Here is a 13721-nt window from a genome sequence, read left to right as displayed (position 1 = left end):
TTGGCTTGGGCACTGGAACCTTGGTGCAGTTTGAGTTGCCATAGAGACGTGTTGTGTTTGATATTTGTGCTTTGGCAGATAAAACGCTGCTTGAGTTTAGAACGCCACTGTGATGGCAAATTCTTGGAAATGACTATAACCTCAGCAGTGCTGCAGCTGAGCGTGTGGAGTGCATAATGTAGGTTATTTCATAGTGTCAGATCAACAACTGAACCGTTCCAACTAGCTGTGATAAGCCACATTGCAATACAGTATATTGAGTTGTGGCTTTTAGATGACTCATGCAATGCATATTCTCCCACTACCCTATAAAAGTGTTGATACTACACCAACCCAGTTCAGTAGCCACCATCACTAATTCGCTATTTTGCCGTTACTGTACTGAGATTTCTTCTTTTGGATCACAATAAGATACAGACAGGATATGCAAATAAGCAATGGGTTACTTCCTAGAGCTGTATTCATACATCACCATTCAGGAGAGGTGGATTGTTAGAACACTCTATTCAGCCAGTGATTTTAAGAGCCCTGAATAGCCACATTTATACCCAAGCCAACCTCCAGCAGGAACAGGGTTTCCTAGAATTATGAACGTTAATGCTCCCTCCATGTGCGTCCTGACCCCAACCCCAGAATCATGCTTCAGGCCTCTAGTTTTACACTGGTGCCCTGTGTCCCAATCACCTATAAACAGAGAGAAAGAGGAGGAAAAGCGTTTTATTGATATAATTTGTCCTGAAGCAATCCCATAACATATAGAAGAATGAAATAATGAAATACAACGCACATTCAGTCCTCCCTGAAAATCCAGCAGCAGTATTTCAAGACCCTGTAAGAGGGATAATAGGAGTTTGTTTGGTGCCCTTGAATATTTCCCATTCCCAGTAGACATGTGTACTGCCGCACCCACTGTAGTTAAGGTCGGACTATTGTATTTAACAGATACCACCTATTGTAGATATTTTCTAACTTTCATCTAAGCCCCCTTTTTCAGTTGTTCCTAATTTATTTTAAAAACTCCTTTTGGGGCTGAAATTTTCCATGCTTGGTCTCTGCTCAAAGGTGAACTTTTGTGGAAAGATTGAGTGAAATCATTTTGCAATTATTCGGTCATGAACAAAAACCTTTTCCCCAGATGTTCTAGCCAGAAAATTAGTATTCAGATAACTCAACCATCAGAAGCTAGGAATTGCAAACTTGGCTTGTTTTGTAGAACAAAGCTTAAAAATCAAAGCACTCTGAAGAGGAAAAGCTCTATAACATTAAAGTTATACCTTTCGAAAGTCAGCACTTTTTGCATGTGTGCATTAGAATTTTTCCACACATTTTTATGAAAACATATAAATAATTTATATTGGTATATTTCCAGGTTAAGGGGGCATTTGTTAAGGTCATCCCAGGTAAGGTTGCATTAGTCAAGGATGCCCCAGTTGGCAACATTAATCACTGAAACATCTGTGAAATTATTTTGTTCAAATAGTGATTGATTTTTAAGTGTCAATGAGATCAACCAAACCAGCTAACTTTGACATTTCTAGCTTCAGCCCTTTCTAAATTTTCTAAGTTGGAATAAAAACAGCAGAATAGCAGACACCCAGTTAATGGAATCCACTCGTTAGCGAAGCCAGCAGAGCTTGTGAGCGCCATTGGTTGAGAGTTCTATTTCAAGAATATTGCAAGGTTGGCCAAGGATTTCTAAAGAGCTGCTGAATTTGAAGGATAGTGCTTCAGCCACAAAGCCCAAGAGTCTGCGGAGCTCAGTAACACTGCCAGGGAACCGTTAGCCTATTATCTGTATTATGATAAGCAAGATGGGGGGGCTATTGTTCTATCTGTCAAACACAGAGCGAGAGGCAGTCTCTGCCCTGGAGAGCAACAATCAAAATAGAGACGCCACAGAAAGGGTGGAGGGAAGGGACCTACCATACATTTACCGCTTGTAAATGCCGTGCGGAGTGGGGGAAGGCTGTGGATGGGTTGGTTTCCTGTTTTCCTTTTTGGGGGGGGTTGTTCAGAGGGAAGAGGATTATAGCTATGCGGCGGGGCAAAGTTAAAGGGGAATTGAGAAGGGAAGCACAAGTCAGGCGTAGTGATGCTGGGGAGGAGAGACTGTCAGGGAGGGAGCGGGCAGCCAATCAGCAAAAGGGAAAGAATTTCAGAGTAAAATCTGTAAAAAGCAGGTAGGCGCTGGGTCCTCGGGTCTCCCCTGTGCAGCTCTGGTCCGGGAGTGCTGGGGTGGAGCCTCAGCCCAGAAATAAAGCTTCTAAAGCCTAATAGCCCTGGGTTACTTTCTTTCTTTGCTTTTGTTTTTAGTCATTTTCCCCTCTCAATCCCTTTTAGAAACCTGCTGGACCCAGCCTCAAGCTGTAACCAGCCATTGCACCTGGCCGCTGAGTGATTACTTTCACTTCCCTTTAGCGGGGAGCTAATCCACTTAACATTCCTTGAGATTATTCTCCTGCATCCAGACTGGTAGACAAGGCAGCTAGAGCCCTTTAACACCAGCACCCCAGGCACCAGCATAGCAAGTCTCTGCCAGGTATGGGGATATATGGTTCTGTGGTCATGGTGCAAGGCCGTAAAGTGATCCATTTTTCCAAGACGGGGCATTTCCAGAGTGAATCCTTTCTAGTTAGAGATAAGTAGAAGGACCCCAAATACATGCTCTGTGACATGCATCTCCTGTCTCGTAGGGAAATGACTTCATTGTGACCCAAAGAGCAGAAGCAAATGAGATACAGGGATGGGGTTCACAGCTCGATTCACCCTCTGAGTTTGGGTTTCCACCCCAGTCCAGAAAATATAACTTGGCCCTGAAAGAGAGTGATGCTAGTGTCTGCGAGACCAGCTCACAAGGGAAGAGAGAGCATCATGCCACTCCAGAAGCCATCACCCCTGCCTAGATAGTATTCAGAATAAGAACATAAGAACGGCCATACTGGGTCAGACCAATGGTCCATCTAGCCTAGTATCCTGTTTTTTGTTCTTATAGGCAGCAGGTTTAAAACAAACAAAAGGAAGTATTTTTTCACACAACGCACAGTCAACCTGTGGAACCCCTTGCCAGAGGATGTTGTGAAGGCCAAGACTATAACAGGGTTAAAAAAAGAACTAGCTAAATTCATACAGGATAGGTCCATTGATGGCTATTAGCCAGGATGGGCAGGGATGGTGTCCCTAGCCTCTGTTTGCCAGAAGCTGGGAATGAGCGACAGGGGATGGATCACTTGATGATTCCCTGTTCTGTTCATTCCCTCTGGGGCACCTGGTATTGGCCACTGTTGGAGGACAGGATACTGGGCTAGATGGACCTTTGGTCTGACCCAGTATGGTCATGGTTATGTTCTTATGTTCTGTCTTCCGACAGTGGTGAATGCCAGGTGCTTCATGGGGAGTGTACAGAACAGGGCAGTTGGAATGATCCACCCTGTCTTCCTCTCCTGGCAGTCAGAGATTTAGGGTCAGCCTGAGCATGGGGTTGCATCCCTGACCAGCTTGGCTAATAGCCATTGATGGACCTGTCCTGCATGAACTTCTCTAGTTCTTTTTTTAACCCAGTTATACTTTGGCCATCACATCATCCCCTGGCAATAAGTTCCACAGGTTGACTGTGGGCTGTGTCAAAAAGTAATTCCTCTTGTTTGTATTAAACCTGCTGCCTATTAATTTCATTGGGTGACCCCTGATTTTTTTATTGTTGGAAAGGTTAAATAACGCGTCTCTATTCACTTTTCCACTCCATTCATGCTATCTATCATATCCTCGCTTAGCAGTCCAAGCTAAACAGCCCTAATCTTTTTAGTTTCTGCTCGTACAGAAGCCATTCCATACCCTGGATAATCTTTGTTGCCCTTCTCTGAACCTTTTCCGGTTCCATTATATCCTTTTTGAGATGGGGCAACCAGAACAGGACACGGTATTCAAAGTTTGGCACACCATGGATTTATATAGAGGCAATATGATATTTTCTGTCTTATTTTCTATCTTTTTCTTAATGGTTCCCAACATTCTGTTTCCTTTTTTGGCTGCCTCTGCACATTGAGTGGACGTTTCCAGAGACCCATCATCCACAATGACTCCAAAATCTCTTCCTTGAGTGGTAACAGCTAATTTAGAACTCAGAATTTAAATCCCAGAATGGGATTGGTAGAGTTCAGAGGATGCTTAGATCCCTCCTTAGTCAGAGGGAGGGCCGGGTTCGTATGGGGCCCGGCAGGAGGAGAGGATGGAAACAGAAGATTGGGAAGGTCTGCACAGAACTACCTGCATTCCAAGCAGCGCTGCCATTCAGGAGTTGTAGTGAGGATCGTTCCAGCCAAGTGTAGGTTTCGTCTTTTCTAAATCTAGTGTTTGAAAGCACATTCAGTGCCCGCAGCAAAAGCGGACTGACAGTGTGTTCCATAACACACATCAGGTTGGGATTGAAAACAGCCTAAACTGGGAATGGCTCGGCTATTAAAGTGTGGCTGGAAGCCCTTGCTGAAAACAGACACAGTCAGGCTGAGCAGCAGGAAGGGCATGTATTGTTCATGACCCGGACTTTGCTTCTTTGCACAGGCCAGTGGAGGCCTCACACACTTTGGTGACCCTTGCAAACATGCAGTTCTGTCTGCAGAACACCGGGCCTCTGACAGGGGCCCAAAAAAAATTATCCACTGATGCTGTAATGTCAGTCAGAGACAGCAGCCTGCAGGGGCTGCACGGCTGAAAGACCTCAGTCTGTGGTGGGTGCAGGGATATTAATTCAGTATAGATCATGGCAATTAGATAGAGACCTGACATTTTAGCTACGTCTTGCTTCGTGGGGCTCAAAGGCAGCATCTAGCAAACTAACAAGTATGGGGAGCTACAATTTTCCTGATGTGGCAGAGTTTCAGACGATGCATTTGCAGTTATCTAACACTCCAGAGACACCATGCTTTTCAAACGCCGGCTAGTGCTTTTCCAAAGCATTCTCCCATCCTTGTTTTAAGGGGAGGCAATCAGTGCTCCACATTGGGCTGGGCAGAATGGTCATGAACCCCCTCCTGTAAAATGCAGAGATGGACCAGAAAGGAGCCTGGCTTCGGGTCCTCAAATCTGGTGGTGATTTTAGCTCTGGATTCCATTGTAACAACCAATGTTTGGGGCAGTACTTGGGCTCAGATAAAAGGTTCTGGTTTGGGCCCCTTGCTAATAAAATATGTGTAAAACTCGATAGTAATGAAACTATAACTATGCCAAACCCACTAAAGTTGTCCATCCAAACCTAGATCTATACAAACATTCAAAGATAAGGAGGGAGAAATGTCACCAAGCTCCTCCCCTAAGTGAGCCGTATGGTTTAGAAGAAAAGTCTGTGTCCTGTAACGTCTGGCCCGGCTGGGTATTCAGGGTCACACATGATGGTGCATATATTAGATATCTGTGTATTGTTTATTAAGCAGAACTTCCCCGTTGCTTTTGAAACAGGTGATATGATAAAGGCTCACTGTATTTTTCTTGAACGAGGTGTCCTGCATGCTAGACACAGCACAAAACCTAAGTGAAGCAAGAAGTTGCTATAGAAACTTCCTTTATATTGATACCAGAGTAAATATTTGCTTAAAACTTACCTAACTTGTTGGCATGCCTGTTTCAAGTACTGGAGATCTGCAGTGACTTTGACTGTGGTCTGAAATGCAAAATTTAAGGCAAGATTCTCCTTTAAGATCCGCTCAGCAGTGAGACCTGCACAGGTCAGGCTGCAGAAAATGCACTCTGTGCCTCTGAGAAGAGAATTTCTCCCTTATTCTTTGGGCCTAGGCATTGCCTTGGCTTGGTAAACATTTCAAAGGGAACTCCTCCTTTCGCCACTCCTATCCCTAGGAGTGTTAACCTTGTTCCTTTACAAGGAAATAGCTTTCCCCCTCTCATTCCTCACTTCCTCTTCAGTTTGAGGTCTTGGTTCCTATTTCACCCCAATTTCTCCCGTTTGACCTGCATGCTGCCTAGGAATAACAGCCGGAGGTGAGCACATGACTATCTGCTGCAGAGAAAGCTGGCCTAACCATTTCCTGGCAGCCAGTGCTTTAGAAATCTCACGTTTTTATTAAAATAAGTTGGTTCCTGACTCTAGAGATTGATTATGCCCAGCTGGACTCTATCAATGTGTTTCAGAGTAACAGCCGTGTTAGTCTGTATCCGCAAAAAGAAGAACAGGAGTACTTGTGGCACCTTAGAGACTAACAAATTTATTAGAGCATAAGCTTTCGTGGACTACAGCCCACTTCTTCGGATGCAATGTGTTATGACTGTAAACATTAGGGGCCCAGTCCCCCACCGGTGTAGGTCTGCACAGCTCCAGGTTTGATGTGGGGCTTTGCAGATTAAACCAGCTGATGATTTGGGCCTAAACCAGGCCTGGTTTACATTCTGCAAACCCAAAACCAGTGGTGGTTTGGAAGCTGGCCCTCTGCTACCCAAACCTCACCCCACCAGGTAGGGCATGACTGGAAGGGTTTGGGTGTGGCCCATTGCTAACTTAAATGGTCACTGGTCATTCAGCCATCGAGGCAAGCAGGAGTAGGGCCCAGTATCTGCCATGCAGCCTCTCTCCCTGTACGTATCATAGCAACAGCCCCAAGAGCCCCACGCCACTGTCTGTTCTGTCTGGCGCAGGTAGATGCACCGGCCACTTGACCGGCTCTGGTAACTCTCCAGGCAGGCGGCCAATCCACCCCAGAGGCTTTTCAGCCACAATACTCTGTTCCTTTCTCTGGAAAAACAAAGTGAAGGCAGCTCCTCTCAAGGACTGAAATGTGACATGAGGCTTCTCAGACTAATAACAAAGGCTGTGCCCTTCTCCCTCAGAGCCGCATGGACGCCAGGTGTCTCTGTGCCTCCAGTTTCACCCCGGAATACAAAAGGGAACTGCCACTAAGGCAGAAAGGCGAGAGAATTACGACAAGGCCAGGAAATGCGGGTGTCAGGTTGTCATCTGGGTTCCAAGCCTTTTGCTTTGGGCTTCTCTCTTGTGTTCTTTGCAAGCTAGAAAGGAGAAGCACTTTCCAGGGTGGCCTTCCAATTCTGTTTGTCAATGATTCTGAGATGGGTCCCATAAAAAATTTCCGTTCTCTGCTTGTCTGGCACAAAGACAAGGAGCTTCAGTCTGAGGTACGGACGAGGCACCCAGAGCTCCCCCCTGCTGCTCCATCAGCGGGCTTCAGCCTGACCTGTGGGACCCCCTGTACCCAGGAGAGGCCGTTCAGGCTCCAGGGCTATCCTGTCTTCACCTCTCTCTGAAGCTGCCCTCTGGGGCGCCAAGTGGCGTCTCTGAGTCTCCTGTCTGCTAGGAAATGGACTGAGGCCTCCACTCCTTCCACAGCTCTGCCTGGGTGGGGAGGAAACTGCCACACGCAGAGCCCAAACCAAACGCCCTCCAATGTCCATGGCCTGTCCCAGATCTACGCCCTCTTTTTCACCCGGAAAAGTGCCTTCCCTAGAAAGCCTCAAACGTCTAGACATGAGGAAAGGGAACGTATGTGAACAGCAAGCCAATGGCTTTTATAGGTGCTGGTAGGGCTGCCAACTTTCTAATTGCAGAAAACCGAACACACTAGCCCCGCCCCTGCCCTGAGGCCCGCCCCCACTCACTACATCCCCCCTCCCTCAGTGGCTAGCTCTCCCCCACCCTCACTCACTTTCACTGGGCTGGGGCAGGGGCTGGGGGTCAGGACTCTAACTGGGGGTGTAGGCTCCGGGTGGGCCAGAAATGAGGGGTTCAGGGTGCAAGAGGGAGCGGGAAGGGGTGAAGGTGCCGGCTAGGGGTGCTAGCTCTGGGGTGGGACCAGAAATGAGGGGTTCAGGGTGCAGGAGGGGGGTCTGGGCTGGGGCAGGGGCTGGGGGTCAGGACTCTAACTGGGGGTGTAGGCTTCGGGTGGGCCAGAAATGAGCGGTTCAGGGTGCAAGAGGGGGCGGGAAGGGGTGAGGGTGCCGGCTGGGGGTGCTGGCTCTGGGGTGGGACCAGAAATGAGGGGTTCAGGGTGCAGGAGGGGGGTCTGGGCTGGGGCAGGGAGTTGCGGTGTGGGAAGGGGTGAAGGTGCCAGCTGGGGGTGCTGGCTCTGGGGTGGGGCTGGGGATGAGGGGTTTGGGGTGCAAGAGGGGGCTCCAGGCTGGGGGGTGGGACTGAGGGATTCGGGGTGCAGGAGGGGGTTCTGGGTTTGGTGGGGCTCGGGGTTGGGCAGGTTTACCTCAGGCAGCTCCTGGTCAGTGGCGCAGCGGGGCTAAGGCAGGCTCCCGGCCTGTCCTGACTCTGCGCTGCACCCCGGAAGCAGCCAGCAGGTCCGGCTCCTAGGCGGGGGGGCCAGGAGGCTCCGCGCGCTGCTCTCGCCCGCAGGGACCGCCCCACCACCTCCCATTGACCGCAGTTACACAGGGCCAGATCCCACTGACATATGACTGAACCTTGCAAAAACAGGCCCAGTGCTGCTGAGAGGGAGCTTGGGTTACAACACAAACCCTCTAAATGATGATACTAAGCAGGCTGATAGCCGTATGGCTTTGATATTAGTTACATGCAGGCCTGAAACCTTTGGCTGAGCTCCACTAGAGGGATTTCAGGTCATTTGGCCATAGGGTGCCCGTCTGGTAGAGTGCAATGGAGAAGATGCCTGGGTCCTGAACCCAGAGGTAAGCCCTGAGTCGTGTTTTAGGGAACACGGGCACTTGTCACGTTCTCACTTTTCTTTCTGTACTCCACCCTGAACTGTGTCAGGCAAAGGACCCATGAAGATTTACATAAGAACAGCCAGACTGAGTCAGACTAAAGGTCCATCTAGCCCACTATCCTGTCGTCCAGGAGGCTCCACCAGTGGTGTAGCTAGGAGTGGAAATTTGGGTTGGGCCCCGACTTTCGGGTGGACAGGCAATGATATCCTGTGCTAGCCAGGGCCGGCTCCAGGCACCAGCCGACCAAGCACGTGCTTGGGGCAGCACCTTGTAAGGGGCAGCCAATCTTGGGGTGCCAGGGGGCGCTCAGGGTTTTGGTTTTTTGTGGGGTTTTTTGGTTCGGCAGGGCGGCGCTCGAGGTTTTTTTGTTGGTGGTGGTTTTGTTTCGGCGGCGTTGCACGGCGCTCGGGGGGGGTGTTTCGGTGAGGCGGCACTCGGGGTGTTTCGGTGGGGTGGCGCTCGGAGGGGATGTTTCGGCGGTGTGGCACTCGGGGAGGTGTTTCGGCAGTGCTCGGGGGGGTGTTTCGGTGAGGCGGCGCTCGGGGGGGTGTTTCGGTGAGGCGGCGCTTGGGGGGTGTTTCGGTGAGGCGGCGCTTGGGGGGTGTTTCGGTGAGGCGGCGCTCGGGGGGGTGTTTCGGTGAGGCGGCGCTTGGGGGGTGTTTCGGTGAGGCGGCGCTCGGGGGGTGTTTCGGCGGCACGGCGCTCGGGGAGGTGTTTCGGCGGCGTGGTGCTCAGGGGGGGTGTTTCAGCGGCGCTCGGGGGGGTGTTTCGGCAGTGCGGCGCTCGGGGGGCTGTTTCGGCGGCACAGCGCTCAGGGGGGTGTTTCGGTGAGGCGGCGCTCAGGGGGGTGTTTCGGTGTGGCGGTGCTCAGGGGGTGTTTTGGCGGCACGGCACTCGGGGAGGTGTTTCGGCAGCGCTCGGGGGGATGTTTCGGCGGCGTGGCGCTCGGGGGGGTGTTTCGGTGGGGCGGTGCAGTGCTTGGGGGGCTGTTTCGGCGGCGTGGCACTTGGGGGGGTGTTTCGGTGGGGCGGCGCTCTGGGGGGGTGTTTCGGTGGGGCGGCGCGGCGCTGGGGGGGGTGTTATGGCGGGGCAGCGCTCTTTTTTTTTTTTGTTTGGGGCAGCAAGAAAGTTAGAGCCAGCCCTGGTGCTAGCTCAGCTTCTCCCCTGACACCACGCCCTGTTCCTAGCCCCGGTTCACAACCCTTGGGGTTTTGGTATTTTCTCCCCTAGCTTTCTCGTCCTTCTCCTTGTTGCCTCTGGAAAAGGGAAGAAACAAAAGAAATTAAACCCAAAAGTATGCTGACCGACTCCCCCCCTCCACTGCTGCAAATCTGTGGGCTCCACTGAAGCCTGATTTTTCCCCAGCTGAGGATCTGGCCCTAGAAGTATATAACTCAGCCAGGCATTTGTCACTGAACGGCTGCACCCAGCCATCTTTCACGTCTGCCAATAGTAATGTATGATTCTAATGGAAAATAATTTGGTATAAGAAATCATTGGCCCAGGATTCCAGCAGCCTTTAAACGTGTACTGAACTTCTCACCCCAATTACGCTGATGTAATGGGTTGTGATTTGTTTTTCTTCATTCCCAGAGTGCTGGGGCTCCAGCCACATTAACATGCAATGGGAAGCTGTTCAGAACTGAGTCATTTTCCTCAGCAGTATTTGTTCTTACACAATTTTAGTTGCTAGCAACCCACTTTAAGTTTGGTGAACACTTACTGACTGCGGAAGAAGCGGCCTAGCTGGCCTAGCCGGCCTTTCCATTGATTGCTCTTTCAAATGGATGTTAGAGCTGAGAAGAGAAAGATGTTGCAAAACAACAGTTTGCCCTGCTGTTCCCCACACCCAAATGTAAAAGAGACAGTTCCTGATGTGGTGCTGCCTGCATGCACCTGCTTCCTGAGGTTACGCTGCACTGATTTGTAAATTTCCAAACTGTACACGCATGTGGTTGTGAGTGAGTGATTAAGAATGAATTCCTCTTTACAGGCCACTTCAATTCCTGCATGCATGCAGCCTGGCACAACCGTCATCAGCCTGGCTGTGCATTGCGCTAAAAGACACTTGAAAGTTTGCGTACTTTATCTCTCAGTCTTTGGTTTTGGTCATTTTGTATAAAAAAAAAATTTTTAAACAGCATTACTGAACCTTGGACAACATCAGCAGGCTTGTTTGACATCCAAAATACTGTCAATTACAACATCACAAGCACATTTTGACATATTAACATGTGCAAAAGTATTATATGTGTGAACTGAAATATTGATGCTCTGGGGCACCGGGTTGGGTACAAAGCAGTGAACCAGCAGGGTATCACCGAAAGTTGAAGATTTCATACATTTCATACAACTTGTGACCATTTCTTTGGAGCAGTTTATGGAGTCACGTCCTGTCGTCAGGGGTCCACTTGGAGCTGAGCACGTTAGGGTCTGGATGCACTAGCAGTAAGGTGCAAAGCAGTTGCACCGCACAGGAGTATCTGGGCCAATGTTTGTCTTTTGTTTTATTATGACCTATTTCATTGTCATAAACGATTACAGCGTAGCGACTTGCATTAATCAATCAATTATCATTAAATGCTGTAGCCAGTGAACTGAGCGGCTGGCACTGTTTAACAAGTAGACTAATTCATTTGTATAAAATTCACACTATCATGGGGATTTTCCGAACAGCATGATTTTTTGCATGGGTACATATATGCACACCCACGCACACCCACACACACCAAGCCACACGCATACACACACTTAGATTGTAAGGTCTTTGGGCAAGGGACCCTCTTTTTGTTGTGTTTGTACAGCGCCAAGCGTCCTGGCCCTTCACTGGGGGCTATCTGCTGCTACTAAAAAACACGTACATCAACTAAAACACACACATACATATGGGCACACACACACACGGGATGGGGTGGCGTGAAAGGAAGGTGTACCTGTTGGATTTTGACCTCAAATTCAGTTTGTTCCTGTCAATACTGAGCCTTCTCTTTTCTCTTCCAGCGTCTATGTATTCAGAAATACAGAGGGAGCGTCCTGAGGTTAGGAATTTCATGTCTCACCCAGACTACATAGATGGAAATCCGGATCTTATCAAACCTAAGAAGCTCCTAAATCCTGTAAAAGCCTCGAAAAGCCACCAGGAGCTCCACAGAGAGCTGCTTATGAACCACAAAAGGTGAGGCAAAGATGCAAACGCCTCTTCAGCTGCCTTTGCATTGGGCTGGACGAGAGAGACTGTGGTTTCTGGTGTCACATCAGCTCAGGAGTGACTCGTCAGAAAGCCGCAGTCTGGGGTTTTTGTGGTAAAGCTCTTTATTGTTATGGGCAAATAGCAAAAGGTGTGAAACAGGCTACGGTGGGAGGCGGCGTCTCTCTGCCATGCTGTGACCCAGATTGTAAACAAATCGCTCCGTCATTCGGAAAAGCTAGGGAGTTCCTAAATGCCGGGCCTGCTTTTTGGAGCTGCAGAGCGCTCACCAGCCACTCCAACAGAAGGCAGTGGGAGCTGCAGGTGCTGTCTTGTGTCCCACAAACATGCCCCCGTCCTGTCTTACTCCCCTGCCCACCAGGCAATGCCGTGATTTACAGCCCTTCTATGCCTCTTGGAGTGTTTGATGTGAATTTTGTGCTGGGGAAAGGTGGACTGCTCTGTTTATTGACAGCGCGGCTCATATCAATGCAAGATCCTGCACATGGGGAAAATGCTGACACCTGTTTCCCTACAAGCAGACTGCTGCTAGGTTAAAGCTTGAGCTAGCATTCAAGGGCCTCATTCTCTAGTGTGTTACTTCAGTGTAACCGTATTGTAATCAGTGGAGTTACACAGCAGTGTAAAGCTGGAATATGGCAATAGGGAATCAGGCCCAACAGGTGCATCAGCATTCCCGCAGTAACGCGGAAAGTGATCATTTTAAAAGCACATTTGGTACAGAGCCTTTGAGCAAGGAGCGAATTCTACTGACTCTCAGTGGGATGTCTCCTAACCGTCTGAACTGTTTGCAGGACTGACATCATCAAATATGAACCATTGGAGAAGAGTGAGGGGGGATTTGAGAGCAGCCTTCAACTACCTGAAGGGGGGTTCCAAAGAGGATGGAGCTCGGCTGTTCTCAGTGGTGGCAGATGACAGAACAAGGAGCAATGGTCTCAAGTTGCAGTGGGGGAGGTGCAGGTTGGATATTAGGAAACACTATTTCACTAGGAGGGTGGTGAAGCACTGGAATGCGTTACCTAGGGAGGTGATGGAGTCTCCTTCCTTGGAGGTTTTTAAGGCCCGGCTTGACAAAGCCCTGGCTGGGATGATTTAGTTGGGGGTTGGTCCTGCTTTGAGCAGGGGGTTGGACTAGATACCTCCTGAGTTCCCTTCCAACCCTGATATTCTATGATTCTATGAAATAATAATAATATCCATTTGCTCAGCTAGTTATAAACAGCAGGGAGAGTGAGTAGTGACAGCAGTAATCATAAGAGACAAATCAAGGTATTTAATTGGCTAACAATCAAGCCTTCCGAAAGCAAATTGGCATCATTGATATTGACACAACCTGGACTTGGACTTGACCCTGACATTACAGGTGATAATGTGGACTTGGACAGGTCACCTGCGCACACCACGCTGGGAGAAGAGCAGAGAATGCCCTTCGTTTAGCTAAACTTTTCACTGATCAATGCAAAAGTGAGCTGCAATTTGATGTTAGAGCGCTGGGCGTGCTGCCTTATGTTACTTCCACTTAGCCCACTAGATGTCACCAGAATGCAGCCTATACTACCACAAGCTCGCTCTCTCTCTGGAGAACCTCAGACATCTTTTCTTTAAACTCCAATTAGGGTTCTCAAAACGTCAGTTGTCCCCCTTCCCACCCTCACCCCACGCCTCCCACACCAGGCCTTGTGGAGTCTAAGAGCTGAAAAGTGACCAAGAAAATCCTCGTTCCAGAAGAATGCGTGACGCCCTGTAGCTTACAAAATGTACCTGCAGTTTAATATAATTGTGTTCAGAATATTTCGTCCAGCTTTAAAGGCTGATCCAAGGC

General features: G+C 49.2%; 1 protein-coding gene across 2 annotated transcripts in view; it reads left to right on the top strand.

Moving 5' to 3' along the window:
- The window catches only part of FAM107A (family with sequence similarity 107 member A), a 63574-nt gene that overhangs the window by 39792 nt on the left and 10061 nt on the right, over window positions 1–13721 (top strand). For both annotated transcript variants that reach the window (XM_008173320.4, XM_005295945.5), the window contains one exon: window positions 11689–11863. In XM_008173320.4, the coding sequence (XP_008171542.1) occupies window positions 11689–11863 (175 nt within the window). The remainder of the gene's footprint in view (window positions 1–11688; window positions 11864–13721) is intronic.

The sequence above is a fragment of the Chrysemys picta genome, chromosome 7, assembly GCF_011386835.1.
Source record: "Chrysemys picta bellii isolate R12L10 chromosome 7, ASM1138683v2, whole genome shotgun sequence".
In the NCBI taxonomy this organism is placed as follows: Eukaryota; Metazoa; Chordata; order Testudines; family Emydidae; genus Chrysemys; species Chrysemys picta.
This window is presented reverse-complemented; position numbering and strand designations above follow the sequence as displayed.